The sequence below is a fragment of the Cyprinodon variegatus genome, unplaced genomic scaffold (assembly GCF_000732505.1).
Source record: "Cyprinodon variegatus isolate N-32 unplaced genomic scaffold, C_variegatus-1.0 Scaffold219, whole genome shotgun sequence".
Classification (NCBI taxonomy): Eukaryota; Metazoa; Chordata; class Actinopteri; order Cyprinodontiformes; family Cyprinodontidae; genus Cyprinodon; species Cyprinodon variegatus.
In genome coordinates this window covers 183722-209720 of record NW_015150672.1, presented here as the reverse complement: position 1 = coordinate 209720, position 25999 = coordinate 183722, and the positions used below count along the sequence as shown (strand labels likewise).

The 25999-nt window shown below is 38.0% G+C and overlaps 1 protein-coding gene across 4 annotated transcripts in view; it reads right to left on the bottom strand.

The window, feature by feature from the left end:
* The window catches only part of tns2 (tensin 2), a 45292-nt gene that overhangs the window by 15569 nt on the left and 3724 nt on the right, over positions 1 to 25999 (bottom strand). For 2 of the 4 annotated variants that reach the window (XM_015380677.1, XM_015380676.1), the window contains exons 2-13: positions 19871 to 19976; positions 19686 to 19723; positions 3933 to 3965; positions 3796 to 3845; positions 2595 to 2778; positions 2460 to 2510; positions 1740 to 1862; positions 1578 to 1642; positions 1290 to 1373; positions 1088 to 1200; positions 901 to 961; positions 583 to 658 (exon numbers count right to left, since the gene is read on the bottom strand). In XM_015380677.1, coding sequence (XP_015236163.1) covers positions 583 to 658; positions 901 to 961; positions 1088 to 1200; positions 1290 to 1373; positions 1578 to 1642; positions 1740 to 1862; positions 2460 to 2510; positions 2595 to 2778; positions 3796 to 3845; positions 3933 to 3965; positions 19686 to 19723; positions 19871 to 19976 — 984 coding nt within the window. Of the gene's footprint in view, positions 1 to 582; positions 659 to 900; positions 962 to 1087; positions 1201 to 1289; positions 1374 to 1577; positions 1643 to 1739; positions 1863 to 2459; positions 2511 to 2594; positions 2779 to 3795; positions 3846 to 3932; positions 3966 to 12843; positions 12913 to 19685; positions 19724 to 19870; positions 19977 to 25999 lie in introns of those variants that run through there. The other 2 variants (XM_015380679.1, XM_015380678.1) reach the window with 2 other exon arrangements.

The window sequence follows — 25999 nt, the reverse complement described above, 5'->3', positions numbered from 1 at the left end:
ACCTCCTCTCTAGAATCTGGTATTCTGCAGCCTGAAAAGCTTCAGTAATTTAGCTTTGAGGATTGTCCTTGCCCGTCCTCACCAATGGTCAGGGAGATATGAATAATTAATTTTTATTATCATTACAGTGTCTTCTGCCCAGAGCACCTTCTTCAACAAATTAGCTTTGTTTCTGACATCACATGCAGGTAATTTAAAATGTATGTTTTAATGGCCTTCTATGGCATATAGGTAAACTATTTAGCAAAGACATGTATATTACATTGTAATAAACAGGATTTGAAGAGCTTAGAGGGGTAATGGTGGCTAAATATGAAGCCTTGCACAGAAAAATGATTTTTTTTTTTCATTTCTTTTTGTAAAACCTTGGATTAAAAATGGGGATTTTCTTTAAGTTTTATAGATATTCACCTATCTTTGTTTTTTTCATATAAAATCCAAATTACATTATTTGAAGGTTGCATTTGTAACATAAAAGTTAAAAAAGAAGAAAAAAAAAAAGAATAGCTCAAGGGGTGTATATACATTTGTAAAAAAAAAAAATCACATTTATATTTGATTGCAAGTGGGGTTTTATCTCACCATAATGTCACCCTTTAATAACAGAGCTGGCTCCATAGTTACACACAATTTTCTTGCCCTGGAGCTCTGAGGATCACTGTAAAAAGAATAAAAAAAAATGGTACATTTGCTTGAGAATAACATAAAAAAGGAAGAGACAGATTTAGGCAGGATGTAAACACTGTCTCCTTTAATGTAAGCACAGACCAGGCTACACTTAAACACAGACAGCAAGAAGTAGAGTCAAAATCTATCAGAGGGACTCATTGAAAAAAAAGGTTCCACCCACAGGAGGTGAGAGCACATAGTGATTCAAGCAGACAAGTGGACGATACTTACTACACTCCTGAGGTATAAATGAGCTGTAAGGACTGGTAGATTTTCAGGAAAGGATAAAAACCTGCAAGAAAAGTGATAGTTTGTTGGTGAATTCTTAAATTTGTTTTACAATGAAAAATAAAAACACAATTTGTTTATTGCTTTATCCTCATAATTAGTTGAAAACCCTGGAAGAGTAAATGCTGACCTCCTCCTGATTGGAAATTTGGTAATGAAGGAACAAGGATCTGATGAAGGAACAAAGGACTGCTGTTCATTTTGATGGTCCCCGACAGCAAACCGCTGAAATAATAGATGTACCTGTTCAAAAAACAAGAACTGGTGTAAGATGAGAGAGCAAATGAGATTCAGGAGGACATATCTGCTGCAGAGAATCAGGAATCCCAGACCTGCTCTGAGAGGGATGCAGGGAGGAGGAGATTTTGTCTTCACAGAACTTCCTCATGGCTAACGTGGTGAGAGCCTGGTCTGCTCTGAGGGCACAAGAATAATAACTGGTTACAACTGAGGTGTGCAGATAAAAAAATACCATTCATGGTTTGTTTTTCCAAATGGTTTATAGAAGAGGAAATATTTGCTTAATACAGAGTAATATTGGGCGATCTGTTCTCAGGATGGATGCTTGCATCTCAAATATGTACCATAATGCCTCTTAAGCACATAAAGTTGCAAATTACCCAGCTGAAATCTTGCTGTAGTGCATGTAGGCCGCCACTATGACCCCCGTCTTTCCTTTGTGACCCTGTGAGAGCCAACACAGTAATAAACAATGCGTTAGATTCCTGCTTTTCTTCCATCTTTACAGCAATCAAACAGTTGTGTGTTTGTGCCGAACAAACTTTGCAGTGGAGAACGACCACGTTGTGAGGGTCAGAAGTCAGCCACATCTCCATGGCTTTACAAATGGCACAGATCCTGTCCAGTGGAGGGGCGTGGAGATCAGGCCAGCCATAATCTTGCACCTGGACAGCAGAGGAGAGCTGATGCTTAATTTTCTGTAATGGGGTCAATCTTGGCATAACTATCTAATTAGGGGAGATAAATCTAAATAAAAAAGTGAGTTGCAATAATATTCCTTATGCTTTGAAGCCTTTTTTAAGGTCAGGTTGCCAAAACAAAAATTTGAAATGCTTTAGTTAGATTTTAGTGCGTGATTTTGAAAATGAAAGAACAATTTTTCATGGTGTAATTTATCTTAAAGGATTACAGTAGAAATATTTTTGCTTTTTTTTCTCGCAAACCAGCCAAAGCTTCATCAGACTGGGGGGTTCTGAACCTTACAGGTTTGCCGCACTTTTAAGATTCCTCATGATTTAAGATTTTTGGGAATTTTAATTCCCAAAAATGTGTTCTGGAGATGATTTTACAAAGAAAAGAACAACTTGTTGAACAAAACCCTATAAGAACTACAATGTGTAATTTTCATTATTGATCAATAAAGTATTTAATTAAAATTAATCAATTTTCCTTTTGCAGAAAACTATGCAGTACTTTATGTTATTTTATCCCATCTAATCCATCAGCAATGCCCCCCATGTTTAGGCAGTAAATACTCTTACCTTTGAGTTAAGCCTGGTGATGTCATGTCTTTTTTCTGATAAATTCAGAAGCTAGATGGAGCAAAAGGAAGGAAGAATATCAGCCACATGCAGGTCTTTGTTCTTAATGTATGTGTTTCAGTTATTTAAACTCACCAGAAACTTGTCCTGGTGCTTAGATTTGAGCATGGAGGCCACCTCCTGCAGGTTTCTACGATAGCGTTGCTCCTCCAGGTCTGGCACAAAGAAGACAGAGATGATCCGCTCTGTGATGTAGGTGAGGTCGAAGTCATAGTGTCCTTCCATCACATGTTCCATCACTTCTTCTACGCTTTTCCTTCTGGACAGAGCAAACATACATTATTTGATCACTACTTGATTCCATAATGACATTTAAAATGTAGATTTCTTAATTAATTTAATGTTTTTAACAAGCAAGACAGATCTCCCATACAGTGAATTCTAAATTATGAATTGGATTAATAAAACTGCCTGAATCTGCAAAAGAAAATGATGTGCACTGTGGAAAACAATGGTGCTATAATCCTGGCCATCAGTCCCTGTTTTTAAGATGGATATATTCTATATGTATACAGATTTTTTTCTTAGACATTTAAAGTATTTGGAAAAGCTGCAGAAATAATTCCTCCAAAGACCAGTAAGTTTCCAGTCAAAACCTTTCAGACAAATGCTAGAAAGCAAAGGGGATCTAAGCAAAAACCCCAAATTCACATTAGAGAGAAAATGTGCTTATTGTAAAATAGCCCAACCCCAAAGTAGAATCAAATGTGATGCAAAGCTTAGAGTCTAATGTGGTCAACAGATGACATGTTATAATCTGACTGACTTTAGGAACATTTTAAGGTAGAATGTCAGATGTAGATGAACTACAATTTAAGTAAACTGAATATTTGAAATACGTCAAATGATTGTATTTGTGGACAGTTTAAAGCTATCCACATTTATTTAACTGGGCTAATGCACCTTTTTTATTTTTCTTTGAATGGAATTGTTTGGTTTTTTTAATGAAGTTGCTCAAAATAGCAGGTAAATACAAAGTATTGGACTGACACACTGTTTAAAAAGTCAATCTACATTTGTTTTCCTGAAAAGAAAAAATATTGGGATGTCCTGGTACACCGTTTTCTTTTCCGATACAATAGACTGATTCAATAACACAGCTTTGAGGATGACCCATTCCGATATTGATGTTGGAAGCAGGCTGATATATTCCGATGGTCATTGTCTGTCTGATATCGGACTGGTTTCTGATTTCATCAGCGGATTGCGACGTCCCTAAAAAAAATACCCTCTCTTGTCCGCCTGCACATTAAGCTAATCTTATGCTCTTTGTTACCTTGGCAAGGAGCTTCTCTTCTTTTGAGATGTTGACTTTGTGGAGCTGTGCTGAGAAAATAAACAGAGAGGAGCTGAACAGTGCTGCTACGAAGCTCAATTAAACACAACAAAACATCCAAATTGACACAAACTTACCAGATCTGGCACTGGGGTGCAGGTGGTGAACACCTGAAAGGGAAGACAGCATATGGTTAGATTTAGCGGCATTTAGAGTAACAAATGCACTCATTCCCACCAACTGGAAATAAATTAGCTCATATCTCGTCATTTGTTTGATTTAACGCTCTTGGTTCTACTCCAGCAGAGCAGATAAACAGCAAACAACTGAGGGATGAGAAAGGAAGGAAATGGAGAGCTGATGGAGAGGGTAGTAAAACTCATTCCTCATCTGTCATCTCCGGCAGATGGCTGCAAGAAGCTTTGGCACAAACGTTTAAATGATGATAGAAAATGTTGACAAACCCCCAATCAGGAGATAAATGTACAAATGCAGAGAAATGTTGATCAACTCTAAGAAACAGCTGCAAACATTACAATGATTTTTCCAAGACTATTATCACCTTTTATCTTCACTTTGTAAATATTTGTCAAACAGGATGAACGAGTAGAGTTCGGTTAAGGTATCCCAAGTTTAATATTAATGCTATGTTTTGCTTCAGCCTATTAAAAATATGGTATATTTTATTACTGGGGGAAGGCAGTAAACATGTTATGCAGTCCTTGTACATTTCTGCTGACTCAGCAATACTTTGCACATAAGGCAAACACACACACAGAAGCTGGGGCCATTTATATAGATAACAACAATAGCAAAACACACCATGTTGCACCCTTTATAATTCTGTCAATATAACAGTACTTAATTACTTAAAAAATGCTTAATATCCCTATTTGGCTCTATGTTTGAGTCATTAAATGTGATGCCAAATCAGCATTTAAACTCAAACCCAGTCCACTCCAGCACTTACATGAGCAGCTAAGCCACAGTCAGAGGTTAAACTGTGGCAAACACTGACTGGTGTCCAAACAAAGTTTAACAGTAATGTACAGCTAAAGAAATTAAAGAAAAAACAACAGCGACTATTCTGCTTAAAAGCTGAAGCAAACCTATTGGTAATACAAGGCTGTATTGGCTAACTGGTCCTGCGATGAAGCGATTTAATTGGTTGGAGGAAATAAGATAAGGATTTGCTTAAAGATTGTACCTACAACCTGCAACCTTTTCTTTAAAACAAAAAATAATGGTGCGGAATAAAAGTATAAATTTTTGAGAGGGAAAAAAAGTATTAGCCAAATAATTGTTTTATAAATTTTCCCCACAATGGGGAAAATGTGTCATTACAGCAGTAAAAGCTTACAGCAAAAGTGGTCACGCAAATGTGTATAAAAATAACAGAATGTTAAGACAGAGTTAAGAAAATAAAAAAATAAAATACTGTACAGTATTTTTACAACATAAATACTCTGCATCTGTATAATAAAAAATCAATATACAGCTGTGGACATTTTGCAGTAGCAGTTATGTGAAAATAGCTGCAACACCAGAGATGGGCAAAATGACAGCAGCATGTTATTTAACCAAGATAGAAACTGTGCAAAAATCTGCATGAATGTAACAACATATTGAGGTTGTTGGGAACATTGGTGGCTATAAAGTCTTACAGCTGCTGGGAGGAAGGATCTGTGATAAAGCGCCCTGGTGCATTTAAGGTGCAGCAGATAGGTATAGCAGGTTGAAGATTGTAGTAGCTCTGTAATAGAGCTGTAAAATTGCTTCTTCTCAGCGTTACATTGGCCAAGCTTGTGATCATGGTTGCCAACGTAAAGAAGCAAAGGGGCTCAGGATGCATGCAGAGGTTGCTGCTTTCCTTTAGAACAGGCAAGTTAAACGTATGCTAATGCTAACCAAAGCTCTGCGGGTAAAGTAGGCAGGTTTCAGGAGGTTTGTTGGGGTTTTCTGTAAGTCAGTATGAAGTGGTTCAGATCTGGTTTCAGATCTCGGCCAACACTGGAGCAGCTGCTAGGGGTTAGCTAATCCTTCTTTTCCCCCGTAAGGAATAACTAGTAAAAACCACCTCCGGTGTTTGGCAGATTTGGCAGGCGGCTGAAAAACAATCAAATTGAAGGTTGGAAGATAAGTGAATGCAATGGCTCTTTATAATACACATTCACAGGCTATAAAGTACACCTATTTATCTTGCTTTTGGCAAAAAAAACAGAAAGATCCAATCACGTGGGATCAGTGCAATATGTTAAGTATATGTAGACATTCCATCACACTTATCCCAAGCGGGGTCACAAGGGGTGCTGGTGCCTATCTCCAGCTGTCTACGGGCAAGAGGTGGGGTACACACTGAACAGGTCACCAGTTCATCACAGAAACAAACGGCCATTCACACACACCTAAGGAAAATTTAGAGAAGCCAGTTAACCTAACAGTCATGTTTTTGGACTGTGGGAGGAAGCCAGAGTACCAGGAGAGAACCAATGCATGCACAGGGAGAACATGCAGACCCCGGACTGGGATTTAAACTGAGAACCTTCTTGCTGCGCCACTGAGCAGCCAGATATGGCGAAAACGATTTGGTGAATTTCAAGCATCAGAATGTAAACTAAATATTTAGGTACCCATTTAATCGTCATGTTGGTGATGCAGACGTCCTGATGTGAGCTCAAAAGCTGATCTAAGTGGTACTGAGATTCTTCAATCCCCATCCAATAGATTAGCAGAGAATGGTCCACAAAATTAAACTGATCCGGTGAGCTGGAGATGTGCAAATTACAATGTTGATCTCAGAAGTCACAGAATGGTGAGACTGTTTAAAGATGATACGAGGCCAGCAGTAGCAGAAATTCCACAAAGCTATACGCCGAACACTGTCTCCGAACACACATAATATCAAGCAATGAAGAAAATTAGCTATAGCAACAGAAAACCACACTTGTCGCCAACAGAGGCTTTAATAAAATACATTGAATTAACCCTAAAGTTCACAAGGGCTGATCAAAATTAGTCAATAGCTTGGAAAAATGTTAACTAGTCCAACAAATCTCAACCTCAGCTGCAACAGTCAGAATTTGGTGTAAACAAAATAAACGCATGCAGTCATACTGCCCTGTTTCAAAGCTTGTAAGCGAGTAAATGTGTCTTAATGTGACTATCTGCATAGATAAATAAAGAATTATGGTTGAATCAGCTGATGGAAGAGCAATGGAGGCTGAGGAAGGTTGCAACACTGTTTTCTGTTCTCTCAACTATTTCAAGACAACTGGGCCAGCACCAACCATTTGATTATATATTAAAATGACATACGTATGTCTGCATGGAAAAGATTTATTACTGAACTCATAAGAAAACTTTTTTCCACAAGTTATAAATCCATTCAGTAGTCGAGTTGTAAAAACATTTAGCAGCAATGGTTAATTGTTCTATGTATGAGTTTTTAAATAAGTGTCTAAACTCAACCTGAAGAATAATCAAACCCAGAGGTGGCAATTCCAGTTCCTTAGGGCTGGTATTCTGCAACTTTTAGATGTCCCTTTGGTTCAACACACCTGAATCCATAATTAGATGATTATGGGGACTCTGGAGGGACAGACTGCATACTGAGGAGGTAACTTAGCCATTTGATTTAGGTGTGTTGGACCAAGGATAGATCAAAAGTGGCAGGATACCTGCCTCCAGGAACTGGAATGGCCAACCCCTGATCAAACCTGTTTCTTCCTCTTGACCATGGTATTAGCTAAAGTTGGCTTATGTTCCTGAAACCAGTCTCCACCCACAATTTGTGCTCAACTGACACTAAATGTGCCTGAGCCTCTTCAGAATGTTCTCAAAAAACTACTACAGAAATTTTCAATTGATCAAACTTGAATATATGGTGCATTAAATTGGTTTACTGTAAACATATATTAGTATATAGGCGACTAATTTAGCCATTAAATAAAGCCCAGCAAAACAAAGAAAAAATGTCCCATGGAGACAAGAAAAAAATATGGACTGAAAACAGATATAGCTGCACCCAACCTCTGTTACATTTGGCTAAAGAAAATGAGTGGAACAGGGGAAACAAAGCGGAAATTATTGTTGGGGACTGTCTCCACCAGGTCAAAGTTGGTGAGGACATGTCCACACCAGTCCTTCAGAAAGATACCCCTGTGAATGGACAGCATGTCCATGATTTTGTTTTCATGGACATCCAAAAATGGTAATAACTCCCCCCCTTCCCCATTAGTTAGAGTAAGTAGTGATGTGAAAAAAATTACCACCAGCTGTGCAGTCTTTATGTGTTAGAACTTGCACATCCAGCCCTGCAGCAACACCTTCCTTGATTTTAAGCTCTCATTCCCGGTGGAGGGTCCAACTGTGCATGTGCAGCATCAATGCAAATTTCCCTAATTTCAGATCTCAAGAAATGAAACACAAAAGCACCACAGTCATTTTATTTTTATTTTGAGGCAACTAAAATTGGGCCAAACTTTATTTGATTAATTTATTTTATAATTTTTAAGGTTACTTAATACAATAATTGATATTGGAGGATTCTACAAGCTTGATTCCTCAGCAATTTTTTACTGGTTTTAAGCAAACGGACACTAGACAGATTTTACTACAGAAGGTGGTGAAAGGTCAAATAAGATATATCGTAGCCTATGTGGTTTTTATTACTACTTTAAGAAACTTTAAGAAGAAATCTGCTTTTTTCAACTTATTTTTTGTCTAATTAATAGCCAAAGAACCTCAATTTTTATACTTTAATTTTACTTGGCACTGATTGGCAGAAAATACACGTGCTATGAAAGCTTTAAACGACAATGAATGAACACCATGATCAAGCCATGGGGGTAATTTAACAGGTTTAATAATGGTAATTAAACTTGGCTCAGGAAGGAGCAAGGGGAGATAAACAAAACACATAAATGTACCCATGTAAAAATACTAACTTAAACACACAGCCCCGCATACAAAAAAAAAGTGAACATTAGGCAAAGTCCATGGAAAAGCAGGATTTAAACGGAGGAGCAGGACACCAACATCAACAGGAAGCAATTTTCTACAGGATGTAAGAGTTAGTCGGCAGAGGTCCACAAACACACTAAGATACATGCAGAGTAATGCCTGTGTGCCTGGTAGCTCTGTCAGCCTCAGGGTCTTCATTAATGCATGCTGGAGCCAATGGGAGAGGGGCCATCTGGTTTGGTTTGTCTTGTCCATCAGTTAGCATTTACCAAGATGCCAGTGACAGCGCTCCATCCCTCAGGAACAGAATAAATCTTAGTGCTTTAAGTTTCCTCATTCTTCCAGAAATAAACATTTTATTCATTTAGACCCAATCTGTAAAGAATGCAGATGTTCTCAGTTATTCTGAGCTTAGATTGTTTAAAAAGTTTCTTCTACTGGTCAAGTAGCTCAAAGAAAACATTTTTCCTATTTTAAGAAATGTTTTCTTCTTATAGAATTGTAGTAAACTAGCTATTGTAGGCTAATTCAACCACCGTAGCAACATATTAATTAGGTATAGCTGTACAGATCTATCCCACCAGGCAAGAATTGGTTGAAAAGACATTGGAAAGATGACATGATTTACATCCGAATGACATCTACATTTGGTTGAAAAGATAAAGCTGAAGAGCTGTAATTTTCAGATTGTTGAAGACATTGAAAACTGGGTTTGTAACGTCTTTTCAAAACGTCTATTATTGGACTAAAGTGGTACAAATTCAGATCGACCAAACACAGCCTAATTTACAACAACTATTTCTGGACTAAAATGAAGACTATGACAGACTGTCCAGATTTAGCATAAAAACCGACATCTAAATGATGTCTGGTGTTTGGGGTGTGTGTTTTTATATTGTTTACCAATGTACAAACACCAATAAATGACAATAAACATGTTTGTGTTGCAGCTTTCTCTAAGTTGGACATAATGTCAATCAATAGCAGGTTTTGATGTCTCCCTTATTAAGGGACATCTGAATTTTAAAGTCAGAGATTTGGAGCGTTTCTGACTTTGGAAACTGAAATTATGATTTTTTTAAGTATCAACAAAATGGATCATAAAGCAGAAACCCAGTGAGCCTAATATATCTGCTTCTACTTACTCTGCATTTGGTTAATCTGGTGCCTATTTCCAGCAGCCAATGGGCGAGAGCCGGGGTACACCCTGGACAGGTCGCCAGTCCATTGCAGGACAACACAGAGACAAACAGGACAAACAACCAATCACACACACCTAAGGAGAATTTAAAGAAGCCATTTAACCTAACAATCATGTTTTTGGACTGTAGGAGGAAGACTAAGTACCCAGTGAGAACCCAGGCTTGCGCAGGGAGAACATGCAAACTCCCTGCAGAAAGACCCCAGGCAGGGAATCGAACCCGGAACCTTCTTGCTGCAAGGCAGCAGGGCTACCTTGTCAAAAAACAGGCAAAATATAAGTTGTTTGAACGTTATTTATCTTGTACTGTAACCTGTCCAGTTAGTGCCTCTTGTCTATAGACCAACAGAAATAGGCACCTGCTATAGAAGCAGAATTAGAACATGAATGGTTGGATGGAAATATAAATGTTTCATCCCAACCCCCAAAAATCCAGGTTATATGTTATAAATTTTTACACCCTAATTGTTCAACCATATTTTTTTAGTTAAAAACTAAACCCATAACTTTGGGTCAAAATTGAAACTCATCTTCAGGTTCTAAGCACTGGTTGGTCCCTTTTTTCTCACCAGATTAGGGAAGCAAGATAATCCCAAATATTGATCTGATTCACTAATAAGTTACAGTTACTTATTTAAAGTATCTAAGCCTTCACAACAAAGTATGAGTCCACGTGAGGATTGCCCCGTTTTGGGTTGTGTTTTAAGAGCGAGGAAATGTGATGCATGCATCTATCAGAGCAGTGAAGGTGTGACCTGCTCTCTGGAGAGAGGGAGAAGTGAGTAAGCCGTCCTGTCGCTATGAGTGAAAAAGACCGCAGCTCCTTCCAAGTTCCATAGACTCATGAAAAGCTAAAATAAAATCCCTTAAAAAAAAAAAAATGTTCAAGTCCTCCCATGGAAAATTTTGCAGTGACTGGAGAAATTTGTAGAAAGTGTACATACATTTCATCTGTCTTTATTGCCTTTCACCCCCCCAAACCATTTTTCTCATGTACATTGCAACATCCAGAGTTTCCAGCATGACAGCTAAAATCATCCCCACCATGAGATATAAGCATGCCCCCCCCCCCCCTGCAAACAACATTAGATGACAAACACCCGGCTGATAAGTATCGCCACACATAGCCAGAGCGTGCCACAAACAAACGGGCCCCAAGGAAGGAGGTAGCAGGAGCTCAAAGCAATCTAATCTATGGAACAAATAGAAAGAAAAGGTTAAGTTTAATGTAAAAAAATAGATGCAATAGGAAACAGAGAGGCAAACACAGAGAGAAAAACAAGAGAGTCATTAATAGGAGAAAGATTTCAACAGCTGAACATGCCTGATGAGTCTCACACAGCTATTTTTAATAAGGCTGCTTATTTTAGACTATATAGCTTAGTTTGTCTATTTGGATGTCATTCATCTCACAAATCCACTCGCTTACTTTGTTGTTATTATGGCAACACTTGTAATTGAATTTTCAGCCTGAGTCATGTGACTGGTACACGGCTACAGTACATCACTGTCTTTAGTTGGCCTCGCTCCCCCTTTTTGGTCAAAATGTGAAGTAAAAACCACGCCCATGTTCATAAAAAGCACTCAAAAACCGTGCACCAGACGACATCTTTTAAGGCTTAAATGTTTCAAATGCTCTGCTAAACAAAAAAAAGGGAACAGCCTAATTCCTGGAATATTAATCAGCTTATCTCAGGAAATGAAGAGCAGAGGGTCAGTGTAAACATTCAGAGGATTGCATCTAGATGTGTGTTCTGTATTACTCAGATGTTGCTAGGGTGAGGAGAGCTATAAAGTCAAATTAAGCATGATAATTATCTGCATGCAGCTCATCATGTCAGGGATTATTACAACAACAAAAAAAAGCAATAATGAAACGACTGATAAGCCGCCGCTGTCGTTATTTCACAGAGATGTTCATCAGAAGGGATATTTTTGTTTCACTCTGCTTAATATCCACTTCTGCGATCCTTATCGCCTTTTTCTTTCTGCTTCCCTCTAATGTGGAGTGACACTCTGTGCTGACACAGGACTGCATGTTAACCTGGCTCCCTGTGGTGACACATCAAAGGCTGCAAAGGTTAGAGAATGCAGCTCCTGAAAGCACCAAGCCTCCATGTAGTATCTAAACTCCTTGTACCACTATGCCTTCTATTTTAATTATGTGAATATATATTGGGATTTTATGTAATAACCTCAATCATAAGAAGAGCAGCTTCCAAATGAAAGCCAGCTTTAAACAACTATATGGCAGGACGAAGTAAATGTCCAGATTTATAAGACGATAGGATATCTGAGTGGCCATAGATTTTACTCAGAGTCAGAAATAACACAATTTCAAAACAATAACTTGCTTATGGCTGTGGTTTAAACACTTATCAGAAAGTTTAAAATGAAAATAATCAATAATAAGAAAAGCTGCACATTATATGAACTGGAACATAAAGACATATAACGACAACATCTATATAAAAGCAATCAAACATGTTAGTTTAGTATTTAACATTCAAATAAACCTCCACAGTTTGGAGTTCAGCCCCAGTCCTCTACCCTTTACATGATAAATGTCTCATGAAAAAGTCATTGTAAAGAATTCACTCTGGAGGTTAAATCATTTAAATCTGTGTAGGTTTTTTACAGCTCAGTGGAGCAGCACTTTTAATTCTGCACTTGTCTAATTCTGGGGAAATAAAATCAACGTTTTGATCAAAGTATGAAAAAGTAGTAGACCCTAGCTGCTACTTAAACATTAAAAAAAAAAATAATTGTATGCATCAGAGGAGCAAACAGTCAAAAAGTCTGTAAATAAGTAGAGCAGATAAAAACATAAACTACTGCAGTCAGCATGTGAGAGAAACTCAAATACAAAGCAGAGCATGTTTTACCTCTTTTACAGGAGCTTCAGTCCTTTTCCTGTCTCTGAGCGGTCCTGTGTGTGGACTGTGTTCAACACCCAGCCTCCCTCACTCCTCTAGTGCACACAAACGCTTTGCTCACTCTCTCACCAACTCACTTCATCTTCCACCCTCATAATAAGACACACACACAATGTGAGTGTGCAGGCAGAGCATGCAACATAGCATTAAACCCTCTCACTGCGTCCCTGACTTACACGTAGAGACAGCAGAGCGCATCGGCTGGGCCAGTACTTTTACTTGCTTATGCACTCAGAAGTACTTCAGTATTCTACATGCAGACAAGAAGCTGCCCAGTACAATGCGCTGATGTTTGCTGACCTCTCCAAGCAGCCTGAGGCTCTGGGAGTAAAAATGACAAGCAGAAGCTAAAGTGACAGATGGACAGGGAGAGTAATCGGATGTTTGGAATAATGACAGATAATTTAAGTGAGAAATCCTAAAAAGTTATTGTTGAATTTCCCACCAAGGTTTGACACCAAGAAGAAGACAAATCTAATAAAAAAGAGTGAAGGTGAGGTGGAAATGTTTAAAAAGTGAAAGTAAAAGATGAAGCATATGTTGGAAGAGTTGGCGTGTCATGAGGCAGGCATCAGTCTCCACCCTTGACCTAATGTTCCTCTGTATTTATGAATCCTCCAAAATGGGAATGATTAAACACACACACACAGCTGCCTCCCACCCCCACAATCACTCACTAGCAAGCATCTATGGCACTCCTGTCATTTTCTATATTTACCCCACTCTGACTTCTCCTATCCACACTGATCACCCTCCTGTGTGACGGCGTCCTACCCGCTCGCCTGCAGCCTCAGAGAAATGTTTTTGCCGTGGCGATCGAGGGCATAAGAGCGACGGAAATAATACATGCAATCTTTTTTAATGCATGCTGGCAAAGCACAGCAACTGATAGAGATGATTTATATGCCACGGCAATATTTGATACAGGGGGTGTGTTGCAGCGACATTGTGGAGAGAAGCAGTGCCTCCGTCAGGGGAATTACCAATGTTTTAAGTAGAAAGTCTGTAGGAAGTGACTCTGAATGTAATGTTTTGATGTCACGTGAAGCCATGTGTGGAGAAATTTTTGGATCTACTTTTGCTCACACTCCAGGTGCTTTCAATGTCCTTTCTAAGGACCGGTAACCTTACGAAGGAAAAAAATTCAACAAGTTCTCAATGATAACCTTCCACCCATATTTGTGTCAGGTTCTCTTTATGGCTTAGACCAGGTGTCTTCTACGTTTTCCAGGCCAAGGACCCCCAAACTGATGGTGAGATGGAGCTGGGGGGACCCCCTAATTATATATATTGTATGAAGTTGTGTTATATCAAACTGGTCCTACAGTCACTCTATTACAGATGGAGTAATGTAACAAAGGTAATTTCTCCCTGGGATTATTACAGTATTTCTGATTCTTGGTTGATGGGACAGGTGTTGTGAATGAAACGGTGTCCAGCTTGAAAGAGCTCCTGTGTGTCGCTGAATGTGTGCATTGATGACTGAAAGACATCTTCTGCCTCTATTTATCTGTTTGCTACAGTGTGTTTAATTCATGTTAATGTATATTTAAAGACATTTCAATTAGTGGAAAACATTGCAGGGAGGAATATAAAAAAAAAGTCTAATCAACCAGAACTTTTGCGATCCCCATGCAGAACCTCCATGGACCCCCTAGGAACACGGACCCCCTGTTGAAGACCTCTGGCATGCAGCATCAAGCTTGGTGTGTTCCCACTCATTCAGTCCTCTTGCTAAACAATAGCACCATATTTCCATTTGGTCAGCAAATTTCTGCAGAGCCAGAGAGACAGCACACTTTCTTTTGTTTTATTAATATAAAACCAATAAAAAAATTAATTATTAAGACTGCTGTGTTAAAAACCCCAGAGTCAGGTATATATTGAGCCTGCATAATTTAGGGCATAATTAATGCACCTTGATATTATTACTGCAATGTGGGTTGTTTAAAAAGGGAGGAAGTCGGTTTATTGATACTGATTTCAAATAATATGTTGTCAAGCTTTAGTTAAGGGTTTCTGGCATTTTTACATGATCTAAAGGGCTTGTTGTGTCTAAGACAACAGATTATGTATTGCACAGAGGTACCACAGAGGTTTAGGTGTAGCCTTAGTGCTAAAACCAGGCCGAATGCTGATTAAAAAAAAAAAAATGTTTGGGAAGGAACTGGATGGTTTTTGAAGCATTGTTTGGTTCCTGTTTTTGTGTGTCAGAGCTTAGGTCGGATTTTCCTTTCCTTTGATCTGCTCTGCTGAATGGAGAGTGACACCGAGCTAATGTCACATGAGGGCACAGGGAGCTGCCCCCAATATTTTGACATAAGCTGTGGACAGAGGGAGTGCTTGTCTCATAGTGGAAACATGTCATCTTAAAGTGAAACAGTCTGCTCTTTGTCCAAACGCACAGGTTTCCAACATCTTTTCCATTCTTGTATGTTTTCATTTATTCATAGATTTTTTTTAGCATCATACTTATTTGAGATGTGAGGATGAAAAAAAAAGGTTTTATTCTAAAGGTTTAAATAGTTCAAAAACCGAACAGTTAACAACCTCATATCATTGAGTCTGTTAAATACATTTGCAGCTATAATGTAGCTAAAACTAAAATACATTTCCTGGTTGTACATTCGATTAGTTCAACCCATTCTATTTAAGCTTTAGCACTATTGTGCTGAGGAATTCACAAGAGCGATAATATCTCAGCTAAAAAAAAGTAAAGAAAAATCTGTAAAAGAAATAAATAAATAATCCTCCAGGCTTCCAGCATCTGACTTAAAAGAGGCCATTTAACTTTTTAGGGTGTTTTATTTTGAAAAATGAGATAACTTACCTTAATGGTGACTTGAACGTACCAAATTTAAAACAACAGATGTTTCAATTTAACCAAAAACAGCAGGTGTTATAAGTGAAAAAAATAAGATGGTAAAATAAAAAAGGGAAGCCCTTCACAGATCCGATTAAAGTTCTTCCAAACCAACATATAAAGAAAACAACATATGAAAGAAGGAGCTCATTTTAGATAAGACAAATAAACCAACTTTATAACATACTTGAATCACCAACAAAATCCCCCTACTCTAAAACATGGTGTTGGTAGCATCATGGTGTGGTGATGCTTTTCTGCACAGCGGATAGAAAAACGAATCAGTCAAAGCCAGGCCAGCTGGCAGGCTATGCTGGTTCACGGGGCAGAAGAGATGGATAAGTTCAAACTTAGTCTATTTAATTATAATATATTATATGTACTTTATAAATAAATGTAAATTTCTATTGCTCAATTAATGTAGTAATGGGGAATCTAATATACAATTAATCAAATTTCATAAAATTAGTAAAGTAATGCCTAAAAATGTACACTTTTAAATACTCTTCTTGGCTTTCTGTGTTAAAGCTAGTGATGAAAGTCAGCAGATCACATGATCACAAATACAAAACATTATACCTGACTTTCTTGGATCAAGAAAGATTTTGATTTGTAAAACGAGAGCTGAAAGAAATTCATGTTTTTGGCATACGGCAATTTTCTAAATATATGTATTTAATATTGACTGATAATTAATTTTTTTTTAAATCGCAAATGAATTTTCAGCATTTTTTTTTTAACAGTGTCCTGTCTGGCAATGTGGCAATAAGAATAATTGTCTTGATGCCAAAAAGAGCCCAACAGATTATGCTTTAACAAGTGGAGCAGTATCGCCATAGTGTTCCGCTTGATTTATGCATATAAATAACTTTATTATAATTCATAACTCAAGATAAGAATATGGGCTTTCTGTATGGAAGTGAATCTAAGTACCTTGAACCAAGCACCTTTAGTTGTTTGTTAGCGTGCACTTGTGCATGTAAAGTTTATCCAAAGGAAAAATGCTCAACAGAGGTTGTGAAGAGGCCAAAGGGATCCTTATTTTTTTATTATTTGATGCATGGATTGCAAGTCATTTTCAAATTTTATATTTAACAAATAGATATAATGCCTCTTTTTAATGCATTGCACTTTTGACTTTCTATACCTGCTGCAGTCACAATTAGTACTATTTATAGACTTCTGTTTGTGTGAAATGGTCACAATAGAGCTCCAAATTTGAAGTTCAAAACCTTTCTTTAGCAGCTCAGGTACTACAGGATAATCTTTCTTCTCCACGGCTCTTAACCTTTAGCCTGAGCCTGCAGGTGGGCGTGGCTCACGATCAGTCCTGACCAAATTAGATCAAATTAGAAACAGAGTAGCCTCTTAAAGGAATAGTATACCCAAAAAATGATTAGCCTTCATTTTCTACTCACCCCCATGCTAAACAACACTCTGGAATACTTTTTTGAAATCTCAAATGCATCTGGAGATCTGGGAGGCTTCTTGCTGTCTGCTGACATTCAAATAATGGAGGTCTATGGTGCCCGAGGCAGAAAGGTCCATAAAAGTCCACAAAAAACGTGTCAATATTCCTCCATACTGCTCGTCCAATGTATTCCAAGTGTCCTGAGTGGGTAGCGTCCATAATTTACTTGAAACAAAGTCATTTAGAATGTTTTTAGAGCATAAACAGTAGTGTATAGGATTTCCGAAAAGCGCGTTCACGTGTCTACGGAAACCGCGGCAGACCAAACCAGATGAAAGTGCGCATTCAGCTCGGCAAAGAACTCATGCTCTTCCTCAACACTCAAGTCCTCAGACATTTTTCTTTCTTTGTTTCTTTCTTTGCACAGGTAAACAGCACATTTCTTCTTCTACGCTTGCATTATCGGCAGAGCAGACGCTGAATGCGCACTTTCATCTGGTTTGGTCTGCCGCGGTTTCCGTAGACTCGTGAACTCGCAGGCGCGCGCTTTTAGGAAATCCTATACACTACTGTTTATGCTCTAAAAACATTCTAAATGACTTTGTTTCGAGTAAATTATGGACGCTACCCACTCAGGACACTTGAGATACATTGGACGAGCAGTATGGAGGAATATTGACACGTTTTTTGTGGACTTTTATGGACCTTTCTGTCCCGGGCACCATAGACCTCCATTATTTGAATGTCAGCAGACAGCAATAAGCCTCCCAGATCTCCAGATGCATTTGAGATATCAAAAAAGTACTCCAGAGTGTTGTTCAGCATGGGGGTGAGTAGAAAATGAAGGCTAATCATGTTTTGGGTGTACTATTCCTTTAACAATACTGGTTGATCCTAATTATGTAAGTGCCATAAGAGCACTAGCAAACAGTGATGGCAGCCTGAACAGAGAGGCTTTTATGGGAATGTGAGCTGGAGATGTACTCCCCCAATACTGCAAGGGCAAAGTGAAAGAAATTAAAAAGAAGTCTGGACTTTTCACAACTGTACCTTGGCTCAGTTTTTTCTTTTTTTCTGAAGATATTTCAGCACCTATACAGGAGTATTTGTCAATTCTTGCACCACAGCTAATAACACAAAAAATCTTTTAGGTATAAGATGACAGAGTTGGTTCAGGGTCCCCCTTTACTCTGGGCCTTAGAAAGCTGGCCTGGTTAATCTTCACATTACTGGCCTTAACAATAATGGATGGAGAGTTTTCTCCCGTCCTCACAAAAGCTGGGATGAGATCCAATGATCCTAACATTTCAGGTCCAATACCATTACAATCATGATAGAAGAAGTGGAGAGGGTGGAAAAGTACAGTACCTCTGCATTTACTTAGACAGTCAATTCAACTGTGAAGCTGTCTACAAGAAGGGGCAGAGCAGACTGTATTTCTTAAGGAAGCTTTTCTATTTGCAGAAAGAAGCTGCATGTCTTTTATAAGTCTGCTGTGGAAAGTTGCATCATGGTCGGTTCTGTTTTAAAAACTCCTCTAGAACCTCTGGAGAGAATTTCACAGCAGAAGAATTATGGACAACAGTGAGCGTCCTTTTCTTCTGATTTTTTAACAACAACAGTGCTCCTTCAGTCAGAGGCTTCTCGAAATCTGGTGCAAGACAGACAGCTACAGAGGATCCTTCCTGTTAAAAGACATTAACCTCTAAACCAAGTGGTTGAAAAAAAATACAAACAAACAAACCAACGAAATTATAGCAATTACAACTTTTGTTTTCCTGTTGGGATTATAAAACTATTTTAGAATTAAACTGAGAATGTTTTAAACAGTCCTGCCTGCTAAATCTGCTTCTCTAAGCTGAGTTTACCTGTGAGACCAACAATGTCGTTCTGATGCTAACTGATGTGATGATAGCAAGGTGTGTTTGTCTTTTTATGTTTCACATACTGGAAAAAACATATTTATACTAAATCAGTCACAGTTATTCTAATATTTTGCTGAAAAATGTCAAAACAAGATCAATAAAACCAAAGACGACAAGCAACCATTTGAATTTCACCACAGCTTGTCACCATTCAGAATATTGACACGGTATGAACTGTATTTAACTGTATTTTGTTGTTGAGATTCCCTTCTTATAATAATCTGAAAGAAATCACAGTAATTATGACTAATTAGGTGAGTTCTGAGTGTAGTGAGTTACACTGGCTACTTGCATACAGACACAGAGCAATTGAACTCTAAATTTGATCAATTAATTAATAGAAAATATATATATATATATATATATATATATAAAAAATTCCTTCTTTTTAATAATGATGTGTTGATTTATGTCAGGCTATCAAATAAAAAATACCTCACTTAAAATTCATGGTGGCTAAGTGACAAAAATGTGAGAAAGTTCAAAGTTTATGTCTGCTTAAACATCGCTCCCCAGGAGCAGCTCTTTCTCAGCATAGAAAAGCTTCCGGTGTTTGCTTTGGGTGAAATTAAGTTAGATATTTTAGGCATACCTTTGCTTCGCACATCTTATGAACAGCGATCTTGCACTCTGCAATCAAGGAGAAAAAGAGAAGAGAAGAATCAGCTTTGAGATGCATAAAAGAAGACTGCTGGGAGGATCTTGTCTGCTTGCATCCATGCTGGTCACGCCTGACATTGGACCTGATACACCTGATCTGAAAAGCTGTGGACTCACCCTTGCAGAACGCTCCTGGGTCTTCAATGTTCTTCTCGCAGACGTCACATGCCCGTCTTTTCTTAAAGCTCTTCACCGTGAAGATGTGACCAGCTGGTTTGCTGAGCTGCAGAGACACACAGGGCTGTCAGAGCTGATCGCCAATACAACACATGCATGAAGATACCGCTGCTCCAGAAAGGAAAGCATTGTCTCTGTGATGCCAAACTGAAACAAGCATAACTTTTTTTTTTTTTTTATCTCCTTTGGCTTTTGGGTTCCCACTGTTTCAAGAGTTGCTGTTGTCAGAACAGATGTGTTTCAGTGGCACACCAGCATGAGCGCAGAAACCGAATAGCTGTCACATCACACTGTCTATAAAATGTTCCGATTCTGTCTCAGTCTGTGTGCCGACCACATGATGGAGGACACACGGGGGTTTCCAGGAACATCCAACCATCTCCTTATGGCTGAATGTGACTAAAACCTGGATGGGACTGAATACACTCAACAGCTTTTCCTCCCTAATGATGAGCACAGATTTTTGTTCTACATTACAAGGTGGAAACACAATGCTGGCAGCTGTGTAAAAATAAATAAATAAGAGCTTCAGTTGGCAAAGGAAAACATACATCTGACACAAAAAGACTCAACTGTTTACTCCTGGTAGAAAGCTTCATATACACCACCTAACAGACGTACACACACACCTTAAACATTTTCTCATGTTACAGTCCTAAACTCTAACGTGTTTTACTGGGATTTCTTGTGATAGCCTCTCAAAAAAAGACATAAAGGTGAAATGAAAAACAAAAATGGTTTTGATTAACTGCATTTGAAAACAAATGCATGCTTTAATCTGAAAACATGCATATTGTAACATGACTTCCATGATTGCCCTGGAAAAAGACATGCCTTAAAGGCACACTATGCAACATTTTTCAGTTAATTAATGTGTTCCATAACGTTTTGGAATATTAGATGAGTCATTTCAGGTTGAACAAAGGTATTCTCGGCCGCCCTGGTGGTCTGTGGGGGAAATACCGCACTTGCAATTGCAGGAGCACCGACCCGCACCCACAGGCTCAGAAGTCTCGCGAGAGTCGGTCTTGCTTTACGGCGAGAACTGCTAAACCCCCCAGTTAAAAGCATGCTCGTTGCTAGCACAGTGGCGATCTTTGTGCAGTGCTGCTTTCACACCGGACGCAGCAAAATCGCGTCTGCTGCTTCATTTTTACTGCTTGTACCAGTTAGTTCTGACACGCGGCTGAAGCAGCTTTGCTGCTCTGGCTGCGCGGTGCAAAAGTGTGTCTGACGCGCGTTGGGCGGAGCTTCACTATCCTTTCTCTGCCTTGCAGCTATATTTGCTGTGATCAGTGGGAATAAAGTAGTTTTAATATGTTTTTAAGTGAGAAAATACACCTGAAAATGTAATCAGGGCAGTCAGTTCATTCAGATTATCATCCTGCCTTACAATATTTTTTCTGTCGGAGCCGCTCAGACCCCATCATACCAGCGGTGCGCCGACAGTAGGAATCCCTTCATCAGCAGCCTCTGGCCGGGTCGCCTCCTCGCGGTTCACCGCGGCAGCTGGTAGGTGTTTTTCATCTACATAATCCAAACTGCAGGCAGCAGGATAATAAAAGCGAACATATTCTGCCGGCAGATTTCTGCATTTTAAGTTAATTTAGGCGTCAATAAACTGTTTAAGAGGAGTGATCATAGGGTTCTGATCATCAGCGCTGTGTCTCTCTCCCTGCCAGCTCCCAGATCAGCTTCTCTGATTGGTTGACACGGCGCGTCGAGCAGAAATAAATCAATTTTTCCATCTCGAGCAGCAGCGCGTTTGCGGCGCGTCAGGTGCTTAGTCATTCGTTGCGTTCGCCTGTCTGCTAAGCTCAAAACAACCGCGCCTGGCTTGACGGAGAAACCAGGAGAACAGCTGTGCATATTTACGACAGTGCACTTTTACTTTCGCCCTCTGGGGGGAGCCTCGCTGGAAAATCAACACCAGTTGCATAGTGTACCTTTAAGCTGGCGACTGTGTATTCAGTGTTACCAGTGTTAAGTTTTCCAAAAAAGTAAAAAAAATCAAATCACTGGACTTTGTTTTCCAAGTTTGAAGACGTTTCGCTTCCCATCTGGGAAGCTTTTTCATCTTTTTCCGAAGCGAGACGTCTTCAAACTTGGAAAACAAAGTCCAGTGGCTTGTTTTTTAACTTTCTTGGAATGACTATGATCTCCACCAGCACAGTGTTTGCATATAACATTCAGATCTTATTTAACTAGTCCAATTTAACTGTTTAGATCTTATTTAACTCAAGCACCTTCATTCGTGTGTTTGCTGTTTCTCCTGCAGGGTTGTACCTCCCTGCAAAGGGCAATTCTACTAGCTAATGTCATTCTTCTAGCCAGTCTTTGCTATCCTGTAAAATGATTCTCCCACCTGACCTGTGGATCTATTAGGATTCATAAATTATTTTTGAATTTTGATTGATTTGAGAGTGTTGTAGTTGCCAGCTGGAAGACAGTGGGATGTGGTAATGTTCAGTGTTATTACAGGCAAAATGCGCAGAAAATAACATATTTCCCGATGTTTAATGTATTGAAAGAATAAAACAATATGTGCAAAAGCAAATATTTTTACAGTAGTCTATGAATCAATTGCTAAACTAATGTAAAGTAGGGTTATTAATGATCCCCAACCATCCCAGTTGGACTACTATCTTCAAGGAGCATTTGCACTTCTTTTCTCTTCCTGCTTTTACTGCCACTAACGTTCTCTAACAAACCTTTATAAAGCAGCTGTAATAAACTCCAAACTCCTGACCTCTGGATACCAACTACAGTGTGTTACTTTGGTTGTACTGGGTTTTATTTTGGGTTGTCAGAGTAAACGGCGGCTGAATGCAGTCGCATGCCGATCGTTCTGGTTAGAAAGATGGACATATAAAATGCTTTATCACTCTTCACAACTAGGCACTACAAGGTGTTGGTTTTAACGCAACAAAATGTAAATAAGTTTAGACGATTTTTAGGCCCTGTAATATTACTTGCTGAAATAGTTTATCCAAGTAAATGAGCAAAATCCTACCTACTTTAAACTTTAATGACAAAATTATAACAAAAAAAAACCATACATATTTTTTCTCATGCAGTATATGAGCTGAAAGGTTAAAGGCAATGAGTCATAATCCACAGATTTTGTGTCTGGTTTTGAACAGCCACCTTTCATGGTGAAAAGGCGTGGGGTCATGTTTATCCAAGGCTAAGGCTTTTTTTGTAACGTGAGGCACAGGAAACCATTATAATTTTCCTAGAGCAGCGGGGGAGGAAGGGCCTGGAAACATCAGGAAGGTGGGTTGTGCCACGGTAGCCAGAGTGTAAGAAGTTTAGAGCAGCAAACACTGCATAGATACAAGAGGCACGTGTGTTTGTTTGACAGCTAATGTGCTTTCAGTTTCTCTAGTAGACTTTGCATAAGAAAATAGGTTTGATAATTGATTAATCTACCGATTATTGTTTCGATAGCAAAAGGTTCATTAAATACAATTAAAAAAATAATAATTGAACCAGGTTAAACGGAATTTTTTGCACTTGCGGAGTTCTAGATAGAGCATATTGACAGACAAAATTGTTTTTATCTTAAATGCTAAATATTTTTTACAGCAGTCTATGAACAAATTGTGAAATTAATGTAAAGTAGGGTTTTATATATATATATATATATATATGAATCACACTGACCACCAAGTAATGTACCTGTCAGACGTGATAACTGCAGGAGGTTACTATAATTTACCTGAATTACGTTAGACTCTAACTAACCAAAATAATCTTTGTATTCTGAATTTTACAACACTGTGTGGGTGCAACAACTTCAAAGCTACATATATTTTTTTGATCCTCAATGTCTTCTCATTCCCATTTATGTGTTGATGTGAACACATGGGCCAATATCTGCTAAAACACCCAATAATGATTCACCTGAATTTTTTCATAAAACTTCCAGAGCGTCTATGATGATATTCTTTAACAGGGTTCCTTAGGGTCAAGGTCATTGTTGTTAAATAAAAGTAACAAAATAAAACAAAGTACAATTAAAAATGATTTTTGTGAACTGAAATACATAAAAGAAAAAAGAAAAAACAGTAATACAACTAATTCAAACTAACTAAATTTTAAGAGGGAATTTGCTTAGTTTCCTTTTTTGTCTTTATCATAATGCATTACTTTGAGGTCTATTTTCCGGCTGCTGTTTTCACTGTTTTTTCAATGTCCTGCATTACACCAGGAGATGGCAGATGGCAGTGACGTCATAAGTGTTGCTTGTTTATTATTTCTATTTTCCTTTTTTAAAGTCTTGCCCCTGATTTGTAAGTCATATTACATTACAGACTAAAACTACTTATCATGTCATTTAAAAAAAGGGGCATAATTATGTTGTGTGTGGATTGTAAACCAGACAATAAAAACAAAAAGAGAGCGTTAGGACGCTGCATGAAGTTGATGTCACATCAGTGGAAACAGCTGCCGTGCTGAGCAGTCTGGAAAATTCTCTTAGCAAGGAAAAAACAGCTTAACAGCCAACTTACAGTTTGTCAAATGCATTCATGGACAAAAACTTCATTTTTTCAAACATAGGCAGGCGCTCTGCAAAAAAAAAAATTATTTGCCAATAATTTGAGAAGGTAGATGAGACACTTTCCCAGCGAACAAGTTAACTCATTTGCCCTTATAATAAGGTGTTTAGATATTAAACACTTGATTTACTGTGATTTAAGATTATGAAGGTTTCCTTTTCTTTTTTTTTATAAAAAATATCATATTCTGTTATCAGATTGTATTATCTGCTCAAAATAAGGGAAAATACACATATAAATACAAACGAAATGACTGACTTGCGTTTCAATTTTTGCATCATGGTAGCATAATGTCGTGTGGATGTATTGCTGCAGCAGGGACTGGAACATTACACTTAATAATTGGCATCATAAGCAGAAAGCATTATGTAGAAATATTGAAGCAAAATATCAGCCAAGAAGTTAAATTTTGGACACAAGTTGATCATTTAAAAGAGGAATTACCTTGAAGATACTATCATATTACAGAAAATGACATAATAGCAACAAAGTCAACGCTTTGCAATGACCATAACCAATCCCCTGATCTCAGTCCCACTGATAATTAGTGAGCAGAGCTGCAAAACACACAACAAAGATGGTTCATATTTTTAAAAAGTATAACTTAATTCTGCCATTTAATAGTCATTATTTTGAACTAAAACAAGAAAAGATTAGTCTGATTTAATGTAATATGGTAACAAAAAGCTAGGTCTATTTGAGCAATAAAATATCATATACCGGTAACATGTTTTTTCTTATGCATCTGTTTTTATTTCTATTTCTCTGCTAAATTAAACATTAAAGTTCAGTTTAAAGAGAACAAATAAGCACTATAATTGTGTCATGTGGCATAAGATCTAAATTCTTTAAAAATAAAATGTTCAAAAACTGAATTGCTTTGGTTAGATTTTAAAGGATGGAATCAGCTATTGTGACGCAACAATACAGATTGTTTGATTTACAGCTTTTAGAAAAAGAAAGGGGCGCTCCCTAGTGGACATATTGATGTAGTGCAGCTGATTGTTAGATGAATGGAAGTTGTTCAGACCCTCACACTGGTACATAAAATAGCAGTTAGTTTGCATTCAGTTGTTGAAATTAAAGTTGGCTGTTTGCCTTAATATTTCTCGTTCAAAGATGATTCATCTGAAAGTCCTTTTAAAAAATGGATTTTGGGGCTTTAAACAGTAAGTCCAGTCTTTAAGAGATTTATTGAAACTTTTCCGATAAACAATAAGAATGAGTTTAGTAATCAAAACGAAATGACAATAAATCTGATCACACTCTGTCCTTAAAAGTAAGATTGCACTTCCGATAGCGATTTGAGGCGATAATCCATAAAGGAAAAGGCTAAATGGATTAAAACCTATATAAATAAATAAAGCATTAATTAAAATATTTTGCTAAAAAATGTACACATCTTATCAAGTTTCAACAATTTTAGTCAACCTTTTAGTTCATTACCAATAAAATGCTCCTTACAGAGGATATATATATATGTATCTAGATAGATAGATAGATAGAT